The sequence below is a fragment of the Salvelinus alpinus genome, chromosome 22 (assembly GCF_045679555.1).
Source record: "Salvelinus alpinus chromosome 22, SLU_Salpinus.1, whole genome shotgun sequence".
Lineage (NCBI taxonomy): Eukaryota > Metazoa > Chordata > Actinopteri > Salmoniformes > Salmonidae > Salvelinus > Salvelinus alpinus.
The window spans coordinates 6472577-6499624 of NC_092107.1; the positions used below are offsets into that span (position 1 = coordinate 6472577).

Consider the following 27048-nt stretch of genomic DNA (forward strand, 5'->3'; position numbering starts at 1 on the left):
GTCTTGGTAAGTGCAATGATAAATGACCGGAGTGCAGTTTTCCAGTCTCTGGTTTCAGCTTCTCATGAAGATCGATAGAAATTGCACACACATTTAGTCAGTTCCTCTGTACATGCTCGTTGGTTAGACTTGGACTGTGTGAGGTAGTGACAATATACTGTTTCCTCTTCCTGTCCCAGGCTGCCCCAGCTGAGGGCTGCTATAGAGCTGGTAGGGGAGATCTCCAAGCAGCTGACTGACAGGAAGAACGAGGCGGTGACAGAGATCAGCAGTACCTTTGAGGAGCTAGAGAGGGCGCTACACCTCAGGAAGACCACCCTCATCACTGACCTGGAGAACATCTGCTGCACCAAGCAGAAGGTACCTGCAACAGGATTAGATCTGCTCTCCCAAATGGCACCCTATATCCTATTCAATGCACTATTTATGACCAGGGCCCATAAGGCTCTGGTCAAAAGTAGGGCACTATATAGGGGGTCATTTGGGACACAGTGATGGTCTATGAAGAACTACCTCTCTCTTACTTCTGTGGATGACTATCTCTCTCGACTCTTTCTCTCTCGGTCTTACCTCTTTTTCTCCCTCTCTTCACTCTGTTTCTGACTAACTACCTACCATTCTCTCTCTCCTCTCCTCCCTAACTGACTATCCCTCCCTCCTCTCCTCCCTGACTCTTACTATCCCCCTCCTCCCTCCAACTATTTCTCTCTCCTCTCCTCCCTAACTGACTATCCCTCCCTCTCCTCCCTCTCCTACCTCTCTTAACATCCCTCCTCTTCTCTCTGTCTGTAGGTGCTCCAGGTCCAGCTCTCTTCTCTCCTGCAGGGTAAGGACAACATCCAGAGCTGCAGTAGTTTTACGGAGCAGGCTCTGAGCCATGGCAGTGCTACAGAGGTTCTGCTGGTCCAGAAACAGATGGGGGAGAGGGTCAGCGCCCTGGCTCGACACACCTACCCAGAACAGGTTGGTGGACACATTCGTTCGTTTGTTCGTTTCACATATATACATATACAATGATGATAAAGGCTACGTTCCCAATGGGCCCTGGTCAAAAGTGCACTACAGTATATAGAGAATAGGTTGCTATTCGGGACAAAGCCATAAGGATGCTGACGGGCCGCCCCCAGGTGGTAAGAGTAGGCAACAACATGTCTGCCACGCTGATCCTTAACACTGGGACCCCTCAGGGGTGTGTACTTAGTCCCCTCCTGTATTCCCTGTTCACCCATGACTGCGTGGCCAAACACGACTCCAACACCATCATTTAGTTTGCTGATGACACAACAGTGGTAAGCCTTATCACCAACAACCATGAGACGGCCTATAGGGAGGAGATCAGAGACCTGGCAGTGTGGTGCCAGGACAAAAACCTCTCCCTCAATGTGAGCAAAACAAAAGAGCTGATCATGGACTACAGGAAAAGGAGGGCCGAACAGGCCCCCATTAACATCGACGGGCTGTAGTGGAGCGGGTCGAGAGTTTCAAGTTCCTTGGTGTCCACATCACCAACAAACTATCATGGTCCAAACATACCAAGACAGTCGTGAAGAGGGCACGACAAAACCTTTTCCCCCTCAGGAGACTGAAAAGATTTGGCATGGGTCCCCAGATCCTCAAAAGGTTCTACAGCTGCACAATCGAGAGCATCCTGACCGGTTGCATCACCTGGTACGGAAACTGCCCAACATCTGACCGTAAGGCGCTACAGAGGGTAGTGTGAATGCAGGGCCTATAATAGGTGGTGTCAGAGGAAAGCCCATAAAATTGTCAGAGACGACAGTCACCCAAGTTATAGACTGTTTTCTCTGCTACCGCACGGCAAGCGGTACCGGAGCGCCAAGTCTAGGACCAAAAGCCTCCTCAAAAGCTTTAACCCCAAGCCATTAGACTGCTGAACAATTCATAAAAATCGCCACAGGACAATTTACATTGACCCCCCCTCTTTTATACACTGCTGCTACTCGCTGCTTGTTTGTCACCTATGCATAGTCACTTCACCCCCACCTACATGTACAGAATACCTCAACTAGCCTGTACACATGCACACTGACTTGGTACCGGTGCCCCCTGTATATAGCCTCATTATTGTTATTGTGTTACTTTTTATTTATGTCTACTTTGTAAATATTTTCTTCTTCTTGAACTGCACTGTTGGTTAAGGGCTTGTAAGTAAGCATTTCACGGTAAAGTCTACACTTGTTGTATTCGGCACATGTGGCAAATAAAGTTTGATTTGATAAACTTAACAAACCTACCCTTTCCCCCTCCCAGCCCCATGAGAACGGCCATCTTGACTGCCAGGTGGAGACAGAGGGTCTACGTCGTTCTATCCAGAACCTGGGCGTGCTCATCACAACGGGAGCCATTGGCCACACCTCCGTCGCCACGGGAGAAGGACTACGCCACACACTGGTTGGCCAACACACCACTGTCACAGTGACGACCAAGGACAAGGACAGCGAGCTGGTGAAGACGGGCAACGCGGCGCTGCGGGCCGAGATTATGTCGGTGGACGGGGCGGTAACCACGGAGACAGAGGTGGTGGATAATAAGAATGGGACGTATGAGGTGAGGATAACTGTACTTTATATATGACATCGTAACTTGCAATATATGTGTTGTGTAATCTAATGTATGTAATCTATCCAATGTATGTATTGTCAAGTGTTTAATGTACAGTGTTTATTTTGTATGCAGCTGTACTGTCTGTCTAAGACTTTATTCCCCTGGAGGTGCCTGATAAGGGTCTGTTCCAAAATATTCTGCAGGTGGGCTATACCATGCGCTCTGAGGGGGAGTTCTCCTTCTCTCTCCTCCTGTACGACCAGCCGGTCAGGGGCAGTCCGTTCCGGCTGCGTGCGGTCAAGCCCTCGGACGTCCTGCAGTCTCCAGACGATGTGAAGAGGAGGGTGAAGAGTCCTAGTGGGACGGGGGGCCACATCAGACAGAAGGCTGTGAGGAGACCCTCCAGTATGTACAGCACCACCAAGAAGAAGGAGAACCCCATCGAGGATGAACTCATCTACAGAGTCGGTGGGTGATGATCAGAGAGACATGTAATACCTATTAATATTAGTCTAACTCTGTGGTACAGCTGCTTATATTTACATTTGAGTCATTTAGGTGATTATCTATCTATGACTAAAGTAGCTAAAACAATCACAAGTCACGATTGCAAATTACAAGTAAAAACATTTTCAAAAACAGCTTTCTCTACTACTGTCTTTGATAATCAGTTTAAAAGCCTGCATGGTACAGAACAGGCCATGGGGAAAATAAGGAAATACTACACATTGGTTAAATGCTCCCATAGTTTTTTTAAGCAGTGTTACTGATGAAGACATTAACATTTGACTTGTTATTTTATGCTCGTATCCAGAGGCAGATGCAACTGAAGTAGGTACAATAAGACTGAAGTAAGACAACCACATATAGTGATAAAGTTGGATAATAGTTATCTTAGTTTTCTCAGTGCAGGCTGCAGGGTACAGACAATGCTGTGGAAAAAGTAGGAAAATACTCACAATGTGTTTCACTGCTCTCAGCAATCTTACTGATGAAGATCTTTTGAGGTCTCTCTGTGATAACTCGTGACTGCTATTTAGCCCTTGTTAACATGAACACTGAGACTCTGTGTTCTTACTGGATGTGTGGTGGTTTGACTCAGTGATCAATGAATCAATCAATCAAGTTTATTTTATATAGCCCTTCGTGATCTTACTGGATGTGTGGTGGTTTGACTCAGTGATCTTACTGGATGTGTGTATTTGACAGGAACCAGAGGGAGAGATAAAGCAGAGTTTACAAACCTCCAGGGAATCTCCACCTCCAGCAACGGACGCATCGTAGTGGCTGACAGCAACAACCAGTGTATACAGGTGAGATTACAACCATACAACCAGTTGAGACTGGTGTTTTGCGGGTACTTTTTAATGAAGCTGCCAGTTGAGGACTTGTGAGTCGTCTGTTTCTCAAACTAGATACTCTAATGTACTTGTCCTCTTGCTCAGTTGTGCACCGGGGCCTCCCACTCCTCTTTCTATTCTGATTAGTGCCAGTTTGTGCTGTTCTGTGAAGGTGTAGTACACAGCGTTGTACAAGATCTTCAGTTTCTTGGCAATTTCTCGCATGGAATAGCCTTCATTTCTCAGAACAAGAATAGACTGACGAGTTTCAGAAGAAAGTTCTTTGTTTCTGGCCATTTTGATCCTGTAATCGAACCCACAAATGCTGATGATCCAGATACTCAACTAGTCTAAAGAAGGCCAGTTTTATTGCTATTGTAAACTTGGATTAGCTAACACAACGTGCCATTGGAAGACAGGAGTGATGGTTGCTGATAATGGGCCTCTGTACGCCTATGTAGATATTCCATAAAAAATAAGCCGTTTCCAGCTACAATAGTCATTTACAACACTAACAATGTCTACTCTGTAAAAATGTGCTTTTCTTTCAAAAACAAGAAAATTACGAATTGACCCCAAACTTTTGAACGGCAGTGTAAGTATCAAAAGTAAATGTAATTGCTAAAATATACTTAAGTATCAAAAGTAAAAGATAAGGTATAAATAATTAAAAATTCCTTATATTAAGTAAACCAGGGCACAATTTTTTTTAGTTTTTTTTTTGCGGATGGCCAGGGGCACACCAACACTCAGACATAATTTATAAATGAAGCATTTGTGTTCGTGAGTTTGCAAGATCAGAGGCCGTATGGAAGGCCAGGGATGTTCTCTTGATTCTCTTGTATTCACTCTTGTGGCCTGCTGGAGGTCATTTTGCAGGGCTCTGGCAGTGTACCTTCTTGCACAAAGGTGGAGGTAGCGGTCCTGCTGCTGGGTTGTTGCCCTCCTACGGCCTCCTCCACGTCTCCTGATGTACTGGCCTGTCTCCTGGTAGCGCCTCCATGCTCTGGACACTACGCTGACAGACACAGCAAACCTTTTTGCCACAGCTCGCATTGATTGGCCATCCTGGATGAACTGCACTACCTGAGCCACTTGTGTGGGTTGTAGACTCCGTCTCATGCTACCACTAGAGTGAGAGCACCGCCAGCATTCAAAAGTGACCAAAACATCAGCCAGGAAGCATAGGAACTGAGAAGTGGTCTGTGGTCACCACCTGCAGAATCACTCCTTTTTTGGGGGTGTCTTGCTAATTGCCTATAATTTCCACCTTTTGTCTATTCCATTTGCACAACAGCATGTGAAATTTATTGTCAATCAGTGTTGCTTCCTAAGTGGACAGTTTGATTTCACAGAAGTGTGATTGACTTGGAGTTACATTGTGTTGTTTAAGTGTTCCCTTTATTTTTTTGAGCAGTGTACTTGAGTAGTACTTTAAAGTATTTTTACTTAAGTACTTTACACCACTGCACACAAACTGTGAGAGAAAGGTAACCATGTGTATAGTGACAGCGTGCAGAGTGGGATGAGTACTAAATTCATTGTTGCAAAGCAGAAAAGGTATTAGGTTGAGGTAGTTTCAATCAAGGTATCACAGGCCAAGCACATATTTCAAGGCACATCTCAAATTCCACCCTATTCCTTATTGTCCCTTAAGAAAAAGGTTATTTCAAATCCAAATCTGTTTTTGAGTGTTGTTGTGGTATTATTCTCCAGGTGTTCTCCAACGATGGGGCATTCAAGCTGAGGTTTGGGGTCAGGGGTCGGTCGCCGGGGCAACTGCAGCGCCCCACGGGGGTCACTGTGGATATGAACGGTGACATCATTGTGGCCGACTACGACAACCGCTGGGTCAGCATCTTCTCCTCCGACGGGAAGTTCAAGGTGAGAGGTCATCAGGTCACTCTAGGAGACTGGTCTTGAGAAAGACCTTGAGCTGAAACGTCAACGTTAAACAGTCTACTATATCCCCTCTCCTTGTATGTTCTATACGTACCGGGTGCACTGAGCTTTCCCATAGCTGCCCCTTTGATTTGCACGTCAGATAAGACTCATCACAATTCACATCTTTCCCTCTCCATCCCTCTGACCTTCCATTCTCTCCCTGACAGAGTAAGATCGGGGCGGGTCGTCTGATGGGCCCTAAAGGAGTGGCGGTGGACAGGAACGGACACATCATCACCGTGGACAACAAGGCCTGCTGTGTGTTCATCTTCCAGGCCAATGGGAAGCTGGTCACCAAGTTTGGAGCCAGGGGGACATCAGACAGACAGTTCACAGGTAGGGGAGAAACTCCTTGCATGATCTATCTATGGGTTTGCAGTTTTGGGAGTTATTCCACTGTTTGTCACTATTTTTGGAACAATTCCTGTTCTATTGTATTCTCCTTTCTGCTTTTATCTCTTTGGTCAGTGTGATTCTCTTACATTTCTATAACCCTCCAATTATATGGCTTCACTAGCTCCATGGAGAAACCTGTCACTCATTTCAATCTCATTTCAATCTCATCTCTGACTTTGACCTTTTATTGTTTCTTTTTTTAGAAAAAAGTGGTACAAACATTTCACTGGAACCCAAGCTGAGTAAATCTGGCCCTGCGTTCAGTAAGTATTGATGTATGGTATAGCAGTCTCTTCATGATACAACTGCCCATTGCCGCGTCTTACATTGCTTGGTGTTTCCCTTTGTGGCTAGTGTTTCCACAGTGCTGTTGTGTACAAAGTCCTAAAATAGTCTAGAACTTCCTCTACTGCACTGTTTTGTTGATGACTCATCTTCTCTCCGCCTCCTCTCTTCCCTCTCCCTGTCTCTTCCCCTCTCCCTCTCTATATCCCTTCCTCCCTCCCCTTCCCTTCCTCCCTCCCCTTCCCTACCCTAGGTCCCCACTTTGTGGCGATCAACAACAAAAATGAGATTGTGGTAACAGACTTCCACAACCATTCAGTGAAGGTACGTCTCACTATTCTCTTTCTCCCTGTGTGTGTGTGTGTGTGTGTGTGTGTGGTGTGTGGTGTGTGGTGTGTGTGTGTGTGTTACTGTAGTCATATCAGGTAGGTTTAAAATGCCTTGACTTCAAGCCTTGAGCATTCTGTGGTTGCAGCTTTGTGTCACTCCCTCACTGCCATCCTGTAGTTACTGTACGTAACTGTGCCACAGGAAAATGTCCACTTCCACTGTTGGGTATCTGATGTCAGTTTAAATCATTTCAAATTAAAGGAATAGAAATCCCCAAACTCTGTTATGTTAACTGTTGGATGTGCGTAGTAGACTACCTCTGAACAGTGTAGGTTAGGGTTGTGGTTTATGGTTGGGCTTGAGGTTAGAGTTGAACCTGGCTGTGGACATGAAGCTAGGGTTGTGGTTGAGGTTAGAGTGAGGGTTGAACCTGGCTGTGGACATGAAGCTAGGGTTGTGGTTGAGGTTAGAGTGAGTTTGAACCTGGATGTGGACATGAAGCTAGGAATGAGGTTGAGGTTAGAGTGAGTTTGAACCTGGATGTGGACATGAAGCTAGGGTTGAGGTTAGGGTTGAACCTGGCTGTGGACATGAAGCTAGGGTTGAGGTTAGAGTTGAACCTGGCTGTGGACATGAAGCTAGGGTTGAGGTTAGACTTGAAACTGGCTGTGGACATGACGCTAGGGTTGAGGTTAGAGTGAGAGTTGAACCTGTGGACATGAAGCTAGGTTGAGGTTAGAGTGAGGGTTGAACCTGGCTGTGGACATGAAGCCAGGTTTGAGGTTAGACTTGAACCTGGCTGTGGACATGAAGCTAGGGTTGAGGTTGAGGTTAGAGTGAGAGTTGAACCTGTGGACATGAAGCTAGGTTGAGGTTAGAGTGAGGGTTGAACATGGATGTGGACATGAAGCTAGAGTTGAGGTTAGGGTTGAACCTGGCTGTGGACATGAAGCTAGGGTTGAGGTTAGACTTGAACCTGGCTGTGGACATGAAGCTAGGGTTGACGTTGAGGTTAGAGTGAGGGTTGAACCTGGCTGTGGACATGAAGCCAGGGTTGAGGTTAGACTTGAACCTGGCTGTGGACATGAAGCTAGGGTTGAGGTTGAGGTTAGAGTGAGAGTTGAACCTGTGGACATGAAGCTAGGTTGAGGTTAGAGTGAGGGTTGAACATGGATGTGGACATGAAGCTAGAGTTGTGGTTTAGGTAGAGTTGAACCTGGATGTGGACATGAAGCTAGGGTTGAGGATCGTGTTGAACCTGGATGTGGACATGAAGCTAGGGTTGAGGTTCGTGTTGAACCTGGATGTGGACATGAAGCTAGGATTGAGGTTAGTGTTGAACCTGGCTGTGGACATGAAGCTAGGGTTGAGGTTAGAGTTGAACCTGGCTGTGGACATGAAGCTAGGGTTGTGGTTGCGGTTAGAATTGAACCTGGCTGTGGACATGAAGCTAGGGTTGAGGTTAGAGTTGAACCTGGCTGTGGACATGAAGCTAGGGTTGAGGTTAGAGTTGAACCTGGCTGTGGACATGAAGCTAGGGTTGAGGTTCGGACACACTACTTCTGAACAGTTTGAATTCCTTCCCTAATAGGTGTACAGTGCAGACGGGGAGTTCCTGTTTAAGTTTGGTTCCCATGGCGAGGGGAACGGACAGTTCAACGCCCCGACAGGCGTTGCCGTGGACGCCAACGGGAACATCATCGTTGCCGACTGGGGGAACAGCAGAATACAGGTCAGTTAATGATTAACAAGCAGCATTAGTTATTATATTTTATTTACTCTTTCGAGTTATAATAATGATGATCATAAGTAATATAACTTATGAGTACAGCTGACCCTGATCTTGATTTTGTATTGTCCTGCAGGTGTTTGATAGTTCCGGGTCGTTCCTGTCCTACATCAACACCACAGCAGACCCTCTCTATGGTCCACAGGGCCTGTCTCTCACCTCTGATGGACACGTGGCTGTGGCTGACTCTGGCAACCACTGCTTCAAGGTTTACCGCTACCTGCAGTAGGTAGAACCATTGCTTTAGGGACGGTCTGTTGCAGGCCTACCACTATCAGGGTGCGTCCCAAATGGCCCCCTATTCTATTCATAGTGCACTACTTATTAACAGAAACCCATAGGGCTCTGGTCAAAAGTAGTGCACTATATAAGGAATAGGTTGCCATTTGGGATGTACCCCAGATCTGCGCCGGACAGACAAACCAACCACAGCCTGACCTGGGTCAAAAAAATAGGTCAAATACTTGAAAGTATTTTAAGTGTTTGGGATGTGCTTGATTTACCTATTTATTTGAGTTTGCACTTTTGGGACTGTTCCATTGGTTCAGGCAAACCAAATCAAGTGCAGCACTTGAAGTATTGGAAAGTATTTGATCTAATGTATGTATTTTTGCCCCTAGGTCAGAGCACGTGCTAGCACTGAGCAACGACACAAACCAATGTACTATACATAATATACAGGTGCAATGATCTTTCCAATAGCTGTCCCTTTGATTTGCACATCTGATCAGATCCACCTCATCCAGTTAGTGTTCTCTGAACCCCCCCAACATCATGAAGTGACAATATAACCCCAGTTTACTCCTCCATGTGGTGTGTTAATGGAGTTTACTGAGTCTGAAATGGCACCCTATTCTTTGTGTAGTTCACTACTTTTGACCAGGGCCCATTGGGCTCTGGTCAAAAGTAGTGCACTATGTTGGGAATAAGGTGCCATTGTGTGTAGAGTGTATTTACCTCTTTGTTCAGTCATTGATGTAAAACTACAAGGAGGTATGCAGGAGGTATGAAGTGTGTATATACTGTAACTGATATTAGGAGACCAGATCAGTGATAGATTGAAGTACATGTATAATAATTGAGCCATGTTGTGAAGGAGCTCGTCCCAATGCATGAAGTTTTATCTTTACCTTGTTAACTCAGACGTGACGACATAACAGTGGAGTTTATGAACTGTTTCTTCGCCATGGTCTAAGTGCAACGAAAAATGTGCTTACAGTGAAACCAACCAACGACGCAAAGCAAAAGCTTTTGAAACATAATTTCTCTTTCAGGTGTATCTAAGAACAAACTGACTTAACCTAAAGCCATCTCACATATAAAAGGTCATCACCATCTGTGCATTGATTTGCTGTATGAACTGTGTATGCATAACTGTATACTGTGTATAATGGATCATTATGCAGCTTATCTGTGCTTTGATTTTAAAACATATCTTTTGGTTATTCCGAGAACAGCAGTCTAGCATTCCAGCGTTTCTATGTATGGCAGCTGTCCTAAAGTGTGCTTTTTAAATCAGGAGTTCAGCTGGAGAAGAGATGTGTCATGATTATTGCATATGTGAGCAGCAGAATTATTATAATCTTTGTTAATATCTGTTCTTTTTAAAAAGGAAAAAAAATCTAAATTGAATTGCTAATTTATTTTATTTTATACACTAGTTCAGCATTTACAAATTATTTTTCTAATTTGATGTTTTATTTTTTAGAAATTCACGCCTTTGTCATTTGTCTCCTTATATAGTAAAAACCCCTAGCCACTTTGAGGGGATTAGTAGAACAAAGAGTGAGGATTTAGAATTTGAAAGATTTGATTTGACAAAAAATACATAGAAGTGGGTTTTGAATTGTGACAAGTTGGAGTACATATTGTAAACCAATACCCATGATTATATTACTGAGTGTTATTGAACATGAAAAACTACATTAGATATTTGACTAACATCTGGGTTTCAGTCTTAAATAAACACTGTCAACAGTAGATTTACCATTTATATAGTTTGTTTTCAGAAGCCACAGTGTGAATGTATCAACAGCTTCAGCGTGTGTTAAAGGACTAGAGTTACAATGTTTCATTGCCTGGTTATCACAGTTCATAGCATTTCTTTACTGGGTTATAACAGTTCATTACCAATTTATAACAATATTGTCCTGAGGGAAACATTAGCATTAGATGAGCAATAGTGCTCTCACTCCCCCTTGTGTTCACCACTGTAACAACACAGCACCCTTGGTGCCAAAATAGAGTCCCTATAACCTCTCTGACGTCATTATGCCAAACAGCAGCCAGACAGACTGTGTAGCCAATCACGGGTTGTTTTATTAAGGAGTATTAGACACATCACTATCTGTATCTTTGTGTTTCAAAAATATGTCACTCAATCTTCTTTCTATTTTCTCTGTGAATATGCACTGGTAATAAAAGCACATGGTTTATGAGTGTGCTTTCTGCTTTCCTCTATTCATACTAAAAATATATAATTCTCTGTATCACAGTCTCTCTCTCTGATGTCCAGGACAGTCATCCTGGGTCACGTGATGTTCAGGAGCCACAACTTTCTGGAACGTTTCTGATAGAAATGTGTTGCATAGAGCCAACATATTTCCCTATTCTCAATGACACAAACATGTCTGTTCTATATAATATATTTATATCTGGATGTTCACTGAAGGCAACCAAGGGTTATATTGAACACTGGTTGACCTCGTACTGTTTCATGAAGTCCTTGAGCATGTTACAGGCTTTACGGTTCTTAGTAGCTTTACACTTCCTCTCCTCTGGAATCTCCTCCAACCATGTCTCATTATCCAGGACATAGACAGGCCTACGGAAGACAGCATTTAGTTATACAGGCCTGGGGTGGACAACATTTAGTTATACAGGCCTGGGGTAGACAACGTTTAGTAATACAGGTGGGGATAGAATAACATTTAGTTATCCAGGACTAGGGTGGACAGCATTGGAGTCTCTCACTCAAACTGCACTGGAATAGTCTCCCATTCTACACTGTACATGTAGTGTACATTTCCCAATGGAGAAATCACAATCTAGGGCCCAAGTAGTGATAAACCTGTAAAGTATCTCAATTCAACAATATTGTAATAAATATCCTCTATGCTGTCTTTTTTTACCTGATCATTCCATGTATTATATCAATGTTGTCTTACAATATATGGACACATACTGTATAGTTAATTGAAAAGGAAGACTTATGTCCCAAATGGAACCCTATTCCATACATGGCGCACTACTTTTGACCCTGGCTGTGACCCCACTCTCCGAATGTGTCTCAGGGGGAGTTGAGAGATGCAAAAAATGTATTTCCAATTCACACATGCGTATAAAACACACTTGTACATATACATATAACACCCACCTAATTATTAGTATTATTATTTTATAACATGTTGCACTACTTTTGACCAGAGCCCTATGAACCCTGGTTAAAAGTAGTGCACTATATAGGGAATAGGGTACCATTTGGGTCGCATCCCATCACTTACTTCCCACTGTGGTCAGTGGTGTCAGAGATGGTCCCATCTCTCCCCATGATCAGGTAGTTACTGTCAATCTTCATGTCAAACTCATCACAGGCTTTACGTTTGATCATGTCTCTCACTGCTCCAGTCTGCATCACATCTTTACCTGTCATAGCAGAGAACCAGCACAACAATAATGTAAAGAAAATTATACTCCAAGAGAATGTTTGAGTACCAAATGGCACTCTTTTCCCTATATAGTGCACTGCTTTTGACCAGGACCCATCCAAAGTAGTGCACCATAAGAAATAGGCTGCCTTTTGGGATGCAAACTGTAATATTGTAGAACACTCACCTGTCTGTAGGATTTTGGTCAGTAATGTGGTATAATGTTTAAAGACTCCATCATCGGATGAGTTGACAAACTTGACGACGTACACTGTCAGAAGGACAACATGAAGTGGTGTTAGTACCAACTACAGCACATTAGAAAGAAGAGAGTATTTGGGTTAGAGGTATAAACTCACCATAATTTACAATTGGAGAGAAACAAGCAAAGCTCCTGCGAGTCTCTTTCTCCATGTCTTTACTGTAAGTGACTTTCTTCTTTGGGCAACCACCTGAGACAAAGCAAATAAAAACTAGATACACAATAGTTCAAAATAGTTCAGGCAATATACAAATACATTTTCTGTCCTGAAAATACTATCTGTAAGGAGTGCACATACCCTCTGCACAGGAGCACATATTGTCCTGACAGATCTTGGAGATCATGTTGCTTTTCTGGGGTGAGCTGTAGAACACAGTGCATCTCCTCTCTGTAGGGACATAGTTCAGCATTAGTCACTCAGACAATGGCTATGTCCCATACGGCATCCTATTCCCTTTATTGTGCACTACATTTGACCGGGGCCAAATACCTCATCAGGCTGCACCAGCCCCATGGACCTTCCAGATACATTGCAAACATTGTCTTAACATACCCTAAACTAAACATGGTGGTATACCTGGGTTGTAGTAGTCAAAGACCACAGCAGCAGCAGGCTGCACCAGGCCCATGGGACTGATCTGTTTGGCCCGGAACGCTACACACTGTGGTTCCTCTGTGATCTGGAATACATAGCGACAATACAGCGTCAGAGGGGAGAGAGGACAGCCTTGGCGAGAACACGAGAACTCTTTTGCGAATCACTATATGAGTTGTACAGTAGTCATAGCTGATTGATGTCATGGCTTTGGATACAAAAGGTCTTACCTCAGCGAAGTAGAGGAACACTTTATTTGGGGCGATGTCATAATGGTCAATGTACTTCTCAGTACCCTTCACATTCTAGAGGAGAGAAATAGAAAAATACATCATTCTATAGTTTGACAACATGTCAATCTGAATCGCTAAAATGTGTTTTCTTCCTGGAACTGATTCTGCTGATAGCAGATATTTCAAAGGGTTTACTTGTAATAACTGGTGTTTGTTTTTTCCTACTAAACGTAGGGCTCGATTCAATCTGTAGCGCTGAAGATCCGCACTACAGCTTGAAATTTAAAGGTAATTTTCAATTGAGCCGACATATCAAATCGTATTTGTCACATGCTTTGTAGACAACAGGTGTAGACTAACAGTGGAATGCTAACTTACGGGTCCTTCCCAACAATGTAGATTTTTTGGGGTGAAATAATAGAAAAATAATAACACAAAGAATAAATACACAATGAGTAATCAGAGAGAACAGTCTATGACTTCGGTGGCTGGAGTCTGACAATCTTTAGGGCCTTCCTCTGACACCGCCTGGTATAGAGGTCCTGGATGGCAGGGAGCTCGACCCCAGTGATGTACTGGGCCATACGCACTACCCTCTGCCCTATAGGCTGTCTCATCGTCATTGGTGATCAGGCCTACCACCGCCGTGTCATCTGCAAACTTAATGATGGTGTTGGAGTCATACACGGCCAGTCGTGGGTGAACAGGGACTACAGGAGGGGTCTAAGCACATACCCCTGAGGGGCTGCCGTATTGAGGGTCAGCATGGCGGATGTGTTGTTGCTAACCTTCACCAGCTGGGGGTCGGCCCGTCAGGAAGTCCAGGATCCAGTTGCAGAGGGAGGTGTTCAGTCACAGGGTCCTTAGCTTAGTGATGAGTTTGGAGGGCACTATGGTGTTGAACGCTGAGCTGTAGTCAATGAACAGCATTCTCATGTTCCTTTGTTCAGGTGGGAAAGGGCAATGTGGAGTGCAATACAGATTGCGTCATCTGTGGATCTGTTGGGGCGGTATGTGAATTAGAGTGGGACCAGGGTGTCTGAGATGATGGTGTTGATGTGAGCCATGACCAGCCTTTCAAAGCATTTCATGGCTACAGATGAGTGCTACGGTGTGATAGTCATTTAGACAGGTTACCTTGGCATTCTTGGGCACAGGGACTATGGTGGTCTGCTTGAAACATGTAGGTATTACAGACTGCGTCAGGGAGAGGTTGAACATTTCAGTGAAGACACTTGCGCATGTTCTGAGTATGCGTCCTGGTAATCCATCTGGCCCTGCGGCCTTTTGAATGTTAGCTTGTTTAAAGGTCTTACTCACATCACACTCACAAGAGTGTAATCACCCATGGGTGTCCGGAACAACATGATTCAGTGTTGCTAGCCTCGAAGCGAGCATAGAATGTGTTTAGCTCGTCTGGTAGGCTCGCGTCACTGGACAGCTCACGGCTGTGTTTCCCTTTGTAATCCATGATAGGTTGCAAGCTCTGCCACATCTGACGACCATCAGAGCCGATGAAGTAGGATTCGATCTTGGTCCTGTATTGATGGTTTGTCTAAGGGCGTAACGGTATTTCTTATAAGCATCCGGATTAGTGTCCCGCTCCTTGAAAGTGGCAGCTCTAGCCTTTAGCTCAGTGCGGATGTTGCCTGTAATCCATAGCTTCTGGCTGGATTATGTACGTACGGTCACTGTGGGGGTGACGTTGTCAATGCACTTATTAATGTGATAAACTCCTCAATGCCATCGGATGAGTCCCGGAAAATATTCCAGTCTGTGCTAGTGAAACAGTCCTGTATCTTAGCGTCCGCTTCATTGGAACACTTCCGTATTAAGCGCATCACTGTTACTTCCTGTTTGAGTTTTTGCTTGTAAGCAGGAATCAGGAGGATAGAGTTATGGTCAGATTTGCCAAAGGGAGGGCGAGGGAGAGCTTTGTATGCGTCTCTGTGTGTGGAGTAAAGGTCGCCTAGAGTTTGTTTGCCTCTAGTTGCCCAGGTGACATGCTGGTAGAAATGAGGTAAAACGGATTTCAGTTTTCCTGCATATGCAGCATTTACCGTGAATGCAGTCTCTACGAATGTGGAAACATTGCCTTCAAATTTCAATTGCGCTGTATGGTGGAACTATAGCACTACGGATTGAATCGAGCCCATAGTTGAATGTACTGACTGTGTATAAGAGCATCTGCTGGATGGCAAAAATGTAAATCAACGTTAAATGTAGGCCTACTGTACCTCCTCCAGATCCTGCATGTTAGGTTTGAGTCCACTGAGAATGGAGATGTCCACGATGACCATGCCTGTAGAATTACCACTGGTCAGTCTGTAGGAGACGAGAGGAGAGAGAGAACCATATATCCACTCATCCCAACCCATGCATACAGACAAGACAGACAAGACAGACAAGACAGACAAGACAGACAGACAGACAGACAGACAGACAGACAGACAGACAGACAGACAGACAGACAGACAGACACCTGTACTCACCCCACACACACAGTGTAGACTAAGGACTTCTCCCTCTCCTCCTCCTGTGGGGTGTGTCTCTTCCTGCGTGTGCGCAGGTCAAACCATTCCACCCTGCTCATTGGCTCATCACTAGGGTTCCCATCCCCCTCAGACTCATAGTTATAATAGTCGTCTAGCTCAGGACCATCGTCCGCTTTTTCTGTAATTTTACACATTCATACTGACAATGAATAGTGTTTTATGTTTTCAAACAGCACTCCAGCAAATGTGTTTAGTGTTTATAGATGCATTCTGACTGAAACTTACTTCTGTACTTAACCTCTCCCGCCACTGAGACATTGAGACTGTAGAAACCACAGAACAAGTCACTCCTCTCCAGAGTTCTGTAGGTCTGGACCACCTGATGACATAAAACAAGCACTGTGGACACATCTGTTGAAATTCAGACAGTCTTACAATGATAGAATCATCAACATTTACGTTTAAATCTATTTACTTACTGATAAGGTCCCGTTTCCCTTCCCCTGTGTGTTAATAGTGATCTGGCTTCCTGGGTTCACCTACCAAGACAAACCAGACAAAACAGAGATTAGTAGATGTAAAACAGCATTTTAAAAAGTTACATCAGAGCACTGCTTGAATTCTAAACTCAATCTCACCTGGAAGGCAGATAGGGTCAGGGCATTACGCTTCGTAAGATGAACTCTCTGCTTGCGGCCGTTTTGGTAACACATCTCAACATTAAGGTCCAAGTCCTGACCATCATTGTCCTTGATACTGTACTTAGCTAGAGCCTCAAGAGCTACAACTGTATCCTGTTAGAGAGAGGGAGAGAGGGAGGGAGGAAGGGAGAGAGAGAGGGAGAGAGAGACAGAGAGAGAGAGAAAGGAGAAGGAGAGAGGGGACAGAGAAAGACGGGACAGAAAAAGAAAGAAAAGGGATGAGAGAGAAGGAGGGAGAGAGAAAGAAAGAAAGAAAAAGAGAAGTATATAACTAGGGCCAGGAGTTTCTCCAGGTCCAGTCAAGTGGTCAGTGATAACTCCGAGGTCCCGATCATAATGCTACAGCACCTACCTGTCTGACTACTGGTGGCTTGTCCTACAGTACCTACCTGTCTGACTACTGGTGGCTTGTCCTACAGTACCTACCTGTCTGACTACTGGTGGCTTGTCCTACAGTACCTACCTGTCTGACTACTGGTGGCTTGTCCTACAGTACCTACCTGTCTGTCTACTGATGGCTTGTCCTACAGTACCTACCTGTCTGTCTGCTGGTGGCTTGACCTACAGTACCTACCTGTCTGTCTACTGGTGGCTTGTCCTACAGTACCTACCTGTCTGTCTACTGGTGGCTTGTCCTACAGTACCTACCTGTCTGTCTACTGGTGGCTTGTCCTACAGTACCTACCTGTCTGTCTACTGGTGGCTTGTCCTACAGTACCTACCTGTCTGTCTACTGGTGGCTTGTCCTACAGTACCTACCTGTCTGTCTACTGGTGGCTTGTCCTACAGTACCTACCTGTCTGTCTACTGGTGGCTTGACCTACAGTACCTACCTGTCTGTCTACTGGTGGCTTGTCCTACAGTACCTACCTGTCTGTCTACTGGTGGCTTGACCTACAGTACCTACCTGTCTGTCTACTGGTGGCTTGACCTACAGTGCCTACCTGTCTGTTACTGGTGGCTTGACCTACAGTACCTACCTGTCTGTCTACTGGTGTCTTGACCTACAGCACCTACCTGTCTGTCTACTGGTGGCTTGTCCTACTGTACCTACCTGTCTGTCTACTGGTGGCTTGACCTACAGTACCTACCTGTCTGTCTACTGGTGGCTTTTCCTACAGTACCTACCTGTCTGTCTACTGGTGGCTTGACCTACAGTACCTACCTGTCTGTCTACTGGTGGCTTGACCTGCTTGACCTACAGTACCTACCTGTCTGTCTACTGGTGGCTTGTCCTACAGTACCCACCTGTCTGTCTACTGGTGGCTTGACCTACTGTACCTACCTGTCTGTCTACTGGTGGCTTGACCTACAGTACCTACCTGTCTGTCTACTGGTGGCTTGTCCTACAGTACCCACCTGTCTGTCTACTGGTGGCTTGACCTACTGTACCTACCTGTCTGTCTACTGGTGGCTTGACCTACAGTACCTACCTGTCTGTCTACTGGTGGCTTTTCCTACAGTACCTACCTGTCTGTCTACTGGTGGCTTGACCTACAGCACCTACCTGTCTGTCTACTGGTGGCTTGTCCTACTGTACCTACCTGTCTGTCTACTGGTGGCTTGACCTACAGTACCTACCTGTCTGTCTACTGGTGGCTTTTCCTACAGTACCTACCTGTCTGTCTACTGGTGGCTTGACCTACAGTACCTACCTGTCTGTCTACTGGTGGCTTGACCTACAGTACCTACCTGTCTGTCTGCTGGTGGCTTGACCTACAGTACCTACCTATCTGTCTACTGGTGGCTTGTCCTACAGTACCTAGCTGTCAGTCTACTGGTGGCTTGACCTACAGTACCTACCTGTCTGTCTACTGGTGGCTTGACCTACAGTACCTACCTGTCTGTCTACTGGTGGCTTGACCTACAGTACCTACCTGTCTGTCTACTGATGGCTTGACCTACAGTACCTACCTGTCTATCTGCTGGTGGCTTGACCTACAGTACCTACCTGTCTGTCTACTGATGGCTTGACCTACAGTATCTACCTATCTGTCTACTGGTGGCTTGACCTACAGTACCTACCTGTCTGTATACTGGTGGCTTGACCTACAGTACCTACCTGTCTGTCTACTGGTGGCTTGTCCTACAGTACCTACCTGTCTGTCTACTGGTGGCTTGACCTACAGTACCTACCTGTCTGTCTGCTGGTGGCTTGACCTACAGTACCTACCTGTATGTCTACTGATGGCTTGACCTACAGCACCTACCTGTCTGTCTACTGGTGGCTTGACCTACAGTACCTACCTGTCTGTCTGCTGGTGGCTTGACCTACAGTACCTACCTGTATGTCTACTGATGGCTTGACCTACAGTACCTACCTGTCTGTCTACTGATGGCTTGACCTACAGTACCTACCTGTCTGTCTACTGATGGCTTGACCTACAGCACCTACCTGTCTGTCTACTGATGGCTTGACCTACAGCACCTACCTGTCTGTCTACTGGTGGCTTGACCTACAGTACCTACCTGTCTGTCTGCTGGTGGCTTGACCTACAGTACCTACCTGTCTGTCTGCTGGTGGCTTGACCTACAGTACCTACCTGTATGTCTACTGATGGCTTGACCTACAGTACCTACCTGTCTGTCTACTGATGGCTTGACCTACAGTACCTACCTGTCTGTCTACTGATGGCTTGACCTACAGTACCTACCTGTCTGTCTACTGGTGGCTTGTCCTACAGTACCTACCTGTCTGTCTACTGGTGGCTTGACCTACAGTACCTTCCTGTCTGTCTACTGATGGCTTGACCTACAGTACCTACCTGTCTGTCTGCTGGTGGCTTGACCTACAGTACCTACCTGTCTGTCTACTGGTGGCTTGACCTACAGTACCTACCTGTCTGTCTACTGGTGGCTTGACCTACAGTACCTACCTGTCTGTCTACTGGTGGCTTGACCTACAGTACCTACCTGTCTGTCTACTGGTGGCTTGACCTACAGTACCTACCTGTCTGTCTACTGGTGGCTTGACCTACAGTACCTACCTGTCTGTCTACTGGTGGCTTGACCTACAGTACCTACCTGTCTGTCTACTGGTGGCTTGACCTACAGTACCTACCTGTCTGTCTACTGGTGGCTTGACCTACAGTACCTACCTGTCTGTCTACTGGTGGCTTGACCTACAGTACCTACCTGTCTGTCTACTGGTGGCTTGTCCTACAGTACCTACCTGTCTGTCTACTGGTGGCTTGACCTACACTACCTACCTGTCTGTCTACTGGTGGCTTGACCTACAGTACCTACCTGTCTGTCTACTGGTGGCTTGACCTACAGTACCTACCTGTCTGTCTACTGGTGGCTTGACCTACAGTACCTACCTGTCTGTCTGCTGGTGGCTTGACCTACAGTACCTACCTGTCTGTCTACTGATGGCTTGACCTACAGTACCTACCTGTCTGTCTGCTGGTGGCTTGACCTACAGTACCTACCTGTCTGTCTGCTGATGGCTTGACCTACAGTACCTACCTGTCTGTCTACTGATGGCTTGACCTACAGTACCTACCTGTCTGTCTACTGATGGCTTGACCTACAGTACCTACCTGTCTGTCTACTGATGGCTTGACCTACAGTACCTACCTGTCTGTCTACTGGTGGCTTGTCCTACAGTACCTACCTGTCTGTCTACTGGTGGCTTGTCCTACAGTACCTACCTGTCTGTCTACTGGTGGCTTGACCTACAGTACCTACCTGTCTGTCTACTGGTGGCTTGTCCTACAGTACCTACCTGTCTGTCTACTGGTGGCTTGACCTACAGTACCTACCTGTCTGTCTACTGGTGGCTTGACCTACAGTGCCTACCTGTCTGTTACTGGTGGCTTGACCTACCGTACCTACCTGTCTGTCTACTGGTGTCTTGACCTACAGCACCTACCTGTCTGTCTACTGATGGCTTGACCTACAGTACCTACCTGTCTGTCTGCTGGTGGCTTGACCTACAGTACCTACCTGTCTGTCTGCTGATGGCTTGACCTACAGTACCTACCTGTCTGTCTACTGATGGCTTGACCTACAGTACCTACCTGTCTGTCTACTGATGGCTTGACCTACAGTACCTACCTGTCTGTCTACTGATGGCTTGACCTACAGTACCTACCTGTCTGTCTACTGGTGGCTTGTCCTACAGTACCTACCTGTCTGTCTACTGGTGGCTTGTCCTACAGTACCTACCTGTCTGTCTACTGGTGGCTTGACCTACAGTACCTACCTGTCTGTCTACTGGTGGCTTGTCCTACAGTACCTACCTGTCTGTCTACTGGTGGCTTGACCTACAGTGCCTACCTGTCTGTCTACTGGTGGCTTGACCTACAGTGCCTACCTGTCTGTTACTGGTGGCTTGACCTACAGTACCTACCTGTCTGTCTACTGGTGTCTTGACCTACAGCACCTACCTGTCTGTCTACTGGTGGCTTGACCTACAGTACCTACCTGTCTGTCTACTGGTGGCTTTTCCTACAGTACCTACCTGTCTGTCTACTGGTGGCTTGACCTACAGTACCTACCTGTCTGTCTACTGGTGGCTTGACCTGCTTGACCTACAGTACCTACCTGTCTGTCTACTGGTGGCTTGTCCTACAGTACCCACCTGTCTGTCTACTGGTGGCTTGACCTACTGTACCTACCTGTCTGTCTACTGGTGGCTTGACCTACAGTACCTACCTGTCTGTCTACTGGTGGCTTGTCCTACAGTACCCACCTGTCTGTCTACTGGTGGCTTGACCTACTGTACCTACCTGTCTGTCTACTGGTGGCTTGACCTACAGTACCTACCTGTCTGTCTACTGGTGGCTTTTCCTACAGCACCTACCTGTCTGTCTACTGGTGGCTTGTCCTACTGTACCTACCTGTCTGTCTACTGGTGGCTTGACCTACAGTACCTACCTGTCTGTCTACTGGTGGCTTTTCCTACAGTACCTACCTGTCTGTCTACTGGTGGCTTGACCTACAGTACCTACCTGTCTGTCTACTGGTGGCTTGACCTACAGTACCTACCTGTCTGTCTGCTGGTGGCTTGACCTACAGTACCTACCTATCTGTCTACTGGTGGCTTGTCCTACAGTACCTAGCTGTCAGTCTACTGGTGGCTTGACCTACAGTACCTACCTGTCTGTCTACTGGTGGCTTGACCTACAGTACCTACCTGTCTGTCTACTGGTGGCTTGACCTACAGTACCTACCTGTCTGTCTACTGATGGCTTGACCTACAGTACCTACCTGTCTGTCTGCTGGTGGCTTGACCTACAGTACCTACCTGTCTGTCTACTGATGGCTTGACCTACAGTATCTACCTATCTGTCTACTGGTGGCTTGACCTACAGTACCTACCTGTCTGTATACTGGTGGCTTGACCTACAGTACCTACCTGTCTGTCTACTGGTGGCTTGTCCTACAGTACCTACCTGTCTGTCTACTGGTGGCTTGACCTACAGTACCTACCTGTCTGTCTGCTGGTGGCTTGACCTACAGTACCTACCTGTATGTCTACTGATGGCTTGACCTACAGTACCTACCTGTCTGTCTGCTGGTGGCTTGACCTACAGTACCTACCTGTCTGTCTGCTGGTGGCTTGACCTACAGTACCTACCTGTATGTCTACTGATGGCTTGACCTACAGTACCTACCTGTCTGTCTACTGATGGCTTGACCTACAGTACCTACCTGTCTGTCTACTGATGGCTTGACCTACAGCACCTACCTGTCTGTCTACTGATGGCTTGACCTACAGCACCTACCTGTCTGTCTACTGGTGGCTTGACCTACAGTACCTACCTGTCTGTCTGCTGGTGGCTTGACCTACAGTACCTACCTGTATGTCTACTGATGGCTTGACCTACAGTACCTACCTGTCTGTCTACTGATGGCTTGACCTACAGTACCTACCTGTCTGTCTACTGGTGGCTTGTCCTACAGTACCTACCTGTCTGTCTACTGGTGGCTTGTCCTACAGTACCTACCTGTCTGTCTACTGGTGGCTTGACCTACAGTACCTACCTGTCTGTCTACTGATGGCTTGACCTACAGTACCTACCTGTCTGTCTGCTGGTGGCTTGACCTACAGTACCTACCTGTCTGTCTGCTGGTGGCTTGACCTACAGTACCTACCTGTCTGTCTACTGGTGGCTTGACCTACAGTACCTACCTGTCTGTCTACTGGTGGCTTGACCTACAGTACCTACCTGTCTGTCTACTGGTGGCTTGACCTACAGTACCTACCTGTCTGTCTACTGGTGGCTTGACCTACAGTACCTACCTGTCTGTCTACTGGTGGCTTGACCTACAGTACCTACCTGTCTGTCTACTGGTGGCTTGACCTACAGTACCTACCTGTCTGTCTACTGGTGGCTTGACCTACAGTACCTACCTGTCTGTCTACTGGTGGCTTGACCTACAGTACCTACCTGTCTGTCTACTGGTGGCTTGTCCTACAGTACCTACCTGTCTGTCTACTGGTGGCTTGACCTACACTACCTACCTGTCTGTCTACTGGTGGCTTGACCTACAGTACCTACCTGTCTGTCTACTGGTGGCTTGACCTACAGTACCTACCTGTCTGTCTACTGGTGGCTTGACCTACAGTACCTACCTGTCTGTCTGCTGGTGGCTTGACCTACAGTACCTACCTGTCTGTCTACTGATTGCTTGACCTACAGTACCTACCTGTCTGTCTGCTGGTGGCTTGACCTACAGTACCTACCTGTCTGTCTGCTGATGGCTTGACCTACAGTACCTACCTGTCTGTCTACTGATGGCTTGACCTACAGTACCTACCTGTCTGTCTACTGATGGCTTGACCTACAGTACCTACCTGTCTGTCTACTGATGGCTTGACCTACAGTACCTACCTGTCTGTCTGCTGGTGGCTTGACCTACAGTACCTACCTGTATGTCTACTGATGGCTTGACCTACAGTACCTACCTGTCTGTATGCTGGTGGCTTGACCTACAGTACCTACCTGTCTGTCTACTGATGGCTTGACCTACAGTACCTACCTGTCTGTCTACTGGTGGCTTGACCTACAGTACCTACCTGTCTGTCTGCTGGTGGCTTGACCTACAGTACCTACCTGTATGTCTACTGATGGCTTGACCTACAGTACCTACCTGTCTGTCTACTGATGGCTTGACCTACAGTACCTACCTGTCTGTCTACTGATGGCTTGACCTACAGTACCTACCTGTCTGTCTACTGATGGCTTGACCTACAGTACCTACCTGTCTGTCTACTGATGGCTTGACCTACAGTACCTACCTGTATGTCTACTGGTGGCTTGACCTACAGTACCTACCTGTCTGTCTACTGGTGGCTTGTCCTACAGTACCCACCTGTCTGTCTACTGGTGGCTTGTCCTACAGTACCTACCTGTCTGTCTACTGATGGCTTGACCTACAGTACCTACCTGTATGTCTACTGGTGGATTGACCTACAGTACCTACCTGTCTGTCTACTGATGGCTTGACCTACAGTACCTACCTGTATGTCTACTGATGGCTTGACCTACAGTACCTACCTATCTGTCTACTGATGGCTTGACCTACAGTACCTACCTGTCTGTCTACTGATGGCTTGACCTACAGTACCTACCTGTATGTCTACTGGTGGATTGACCTACAGTACCTACCTGTCTGTCTACTGATGGCTTGACCTACAGTACCTACCTGTATGTCTACTGATGGCTTGACCTACAGTACCTACCTATCTGTCTACTGGTGGCTTGTCCTACAGTACCCACCTGTCTGTCTACTGATGGCTTGACCTACAGTACCTACCTGTATGTCTACTGATGGCTTGACCTACAGTACCTACCTGTATGTCTACTGATGGCTTGTCCTACAGTACCTACCTGTCTGTCTACTGATGGCTTGACCTACAGTACCTACCTGTATGTCTACTGATGGCTTGACCTACAGTACCTACCTGTATGTCTACTGATGGCTTGTCCTACAGTACCTACCTGTCTGTCTACTGATGGCTTGACCTACAGTACCTACCTGTATGTCTACTGATGGCTTGTCCTACAGTACCTACCTGTCTGTCTACTGATGGCTTGACCTACAGTACCTACCTGTATGTCTACTGATGGCTTGTCCTACAGTACCTACCTGTATGTCTACTGATGGCTTGACCTACAGTACCTACCTGTCTGTCTACTGGTGGCTTGACCTACAGTACCTACCTGTCTGTCTACTGATGGCTTGACCTACAGTACCTACCTGTCTGTCTACTGATGGCTTGACCTACAGTACCTACCTGTCTGTCTACTGATGGCTTGACCTACAGTACCTACCTGTCTGTCTACTGATGGCTTGACCTACAGTACCTACCTGTCTGTCTACTGATGGCTTGACCTACAGTACCTACCTGTCTGTCTACTGATGGCTTGACCTACAGTACCTACCTGTCTGTCTACTGATGGCTTGACCTACAGTACCTACCTGTGTAGAGCGGAACCCTCCTCCGTACTGTCTCTGCTCAGTGAGCCAGCGGGCGATGCACGTCGCGTATGTCATGTCTCCCTCCGCCACTGTCTGGAGCAGGGCGTAAGCCGTGGTCTCCACGGAGATGGCCTGGGCCTGGGGCACCTGATTGGCCCTCGTCTCCCCGCTCAGCCTCAGAGCATCACTGGCCTCCCAGTGACATGTATCTGCTTCTGCAGGGGAGATATACAGTATGTTTAGCAGCTACGTCCTTAGCCATATAACATTGCAGGGGAGACATAATCAATAATATGGCGCCCTCTGCTGTTTAAATGTTGTCATTGTGTATGTCTACCTTCCCTCAATGATCATACAGACCAGGGAATCAATGTCTACCCAGAAGACCTTGTCCTGCCTTTTTCTCCAGCCACTACCGGTAATACTTTACAGGCGCTAGTAATCAAAGCAGGTTGAAGTCCAAAGGAATGAGTTAAAACACACTTTAGATGAATAGAGCCTTTCTGATATAGACAACTTCTGAAGTAATTAGACAACTAGTGAACCCGTAGCCCAAGATGACTAGTAAAGTAACAAGGTACTGACCATTGTTACTGTGTGCCAAGGCCCTGAGTTTGGTCTGAGCCATGGAGGCACTGTCTCCGCCAGGGGAGGTTAGAGAGAGGGCGTAGGAGGTGATGGCAACAGAGAAGGGCCTCTGAAGGGAGTCCAGCTTCGACTCCAGGTAGGCCTTAGCCTGCTCCATAGCCTGCTTCTAACACAGGAAATGGTAGATAGATTTAGCATTAGAAACAACAAATGCATTAGTTAAACATTATCACAACAGACACAAAAAGGCATGTTGCTTTATTCTGGATCATATTGCTGAAAAACCAACTTGCCCCTTCGGGATAATAATTACACAACTTTGAGTAAGTCAGGTTAAGTCAGTGATGATAAGTTAGGTGATGTAAAGGTTAAGTCCATGACTTAGTTGAATCGATGTATTACCATTTCTGAGCCTTTTCCTTCAGGGTACAGTGCCACAGCGTGGTTCATGGCTATCAGAACAAACGCTGTCAGGGACACCTCTCCCTCAAACCCTCCCACTCCACCCTGAGGTGAGGGAATGGACAGATAGCAGACAGGTAAAGACATCATATTGTATGGAATGGTACCTGCATGGTCCGGACATAAAGAACATTTGGGTCGTACTTTATTATATATTTGTTAACCTTTATTTAACTAGGCAAGTCAGTTAAAAACAAATTCTTATTTACAATTACGGCCTACCCCGGCCAAACCCTAACCCGGACGACGCTGGGCCAATTGTGCGCCACCCTATGGGACTCCCAATCACGGCCGGTTGTGATACAGCCTAGAATCTAACCAGGGTCTGTAGTGACGCCTCTAGCACTGAGATGCAGTGCCTTAGAACACTGCGCCACTCGGTAGCCCCTACGTAGAGGTTATAGTGGCACGATTGCTACCCAGCCTGGGCAGAAAACTATTTGGACAATATTTGAGTCGACTGCTAGATGGTTATTAGTGACACATCCTAGAAAGACAAGATCTCCTGCTGTTGTGCCCTTGAGAAAGGCACTTAACCCCTAAACTGCTCAACTGGCGACACAGTGTGGCTGCCCACTGCCCCCAGCCTCTCCAACCTAATGTGTATTTCTGAGGGGTAGGGTACAGCATAACTCATATTTCCATCTTGTATGGATGAATAAAGCATTCTTTCCTGCATGGTGCGGTCATAGAGTGGGTTAGGGTCAGTGAAGGCTCCACTGGACAGCTGTTTAGACACCAGGTAGGAAATAGACTGTTGGATGTAGGAGTCCTCCACTGAAATCACGTCCCTGCACTGGGACAACTCCTTAGCTATAAAGGCTGTCAACCAAACACTGCTTGGGGTTGACAGGAAAGCTCCATAGGATCCATCGGTCTTCTTGAAGGTCAGGATTCTGCCGTATCCTTGGAAAGAGAAAGAATCAATTCATTTCAACCATTTGATTCCCACAAGGGTAGATGTCTCAAAGGGGATTAACTTA

At 46.5% G+C, this 27048-nt stretch overlaps 2 protein-coding genes across 5 annotated transcripts in view; one reads left to right on the plus strand and one right to left on the minus strand.

The window, feature by feature from the left end:
• The window catches only part of LOC139548872 (tripartite motif-containing protein 3-like), a 50385-nt gene extending 39298 nt beyond the window's left edge, over positions 1–11087 (plus strand). For all 3 annotated transcript variants that reach the window (XM_071358785.1, XM_071358786.1, XM_071358787.1), the window contains 11 exons: positions 180–360; positions 793–963; positions 2272–2568; positions 2769–3033; positions 3775–3878; positions 5622–5789; positions 6017–6185; positions 6449–6508; positions 6784–6854; positions 8452–8592; positions 8726–11087. In XM_071358785.1, coding sequence (XP_071214886.1) covers positions 180–360; positions 793–963; positions 2272–2568; positions 2769–3033; positions 3775–3878; positions 5622–5789; positions 6017–6185; positions 6449–6508; positions 6784–6854; positions 8452–8592; positions 8726–8878 — 1780 coding nt within the window. In that variant the 3' untranslated portion in view covers positions 8879–11087. The remainder of the gene's footprint in view (positions 1–179; positions 361–792; positions 964–2271; positions 2569–2768; positions 3034–3774; positions 3879–5621; positions 5790–6016; positions 6186–6448; positions 6509–6783; positions 6855–8451; positions 8593–8725) is intronic.
• The window catches only part of LOC139548871 (complement C4-like), a 32839-nt gene continuing 16739 nt past the window's right edge, over positions 10949–27048 (minus strand). Inside the window, exons 25-40 of one of the 2 annotated variants that reach the window (XM_071358784.1) lie at positions 26738–26971; positions 26006–26109; positions 25601–25766; positions 25016–25230; positions 16520–16675; positions 16361–16420; positions 16167–16260; positions 15879–16059; positions 15624–15711; positions 13384–13458; positions 13136–13238; positions 12857–12946; positions 12656–12748; positions 12484–12567; positions 12153–12294; positions 10949–11473 (exon numbers count right to left, since the gene is read on the minus strand). In XM_071358784.1, coding sequence (XP_071214885.1) covers positions 11332–11473; positions 12153–12294; positions 12484–12567; positions 12656–12748; positions 12857–12946; positions 13136–13238; positions 13384–13458; positions 15624–15711; positions 15879–16059; positions 16167–16260; positions 16361–16420; positions 16520–16675; positions 25016–25230; positions 25601–25766; positions 26006–26109; positions 26738–26971 — 2027 coding nt within the window. In that variant the 3' untranslated portion in view covers positions 10949–11331. Of the gene's footprint in view, positions 11474–12152; positions 12295–12483; positions 12568–12655; positions 12749–12856; positions 12947–13135; positions 13239–13383; positions 13459–15623; positions 15712–15878; positions 16060–16166; positions 16261–16360; positions 16421–16519; positions 16676–25015; positions 25231–25600; positions 25770–26005; positions 26110–26737; positions 26972–27048 lie in introns of both variants that reach the window. The other variant, XM_071358783.1, reaches the window with a different exon arrangement.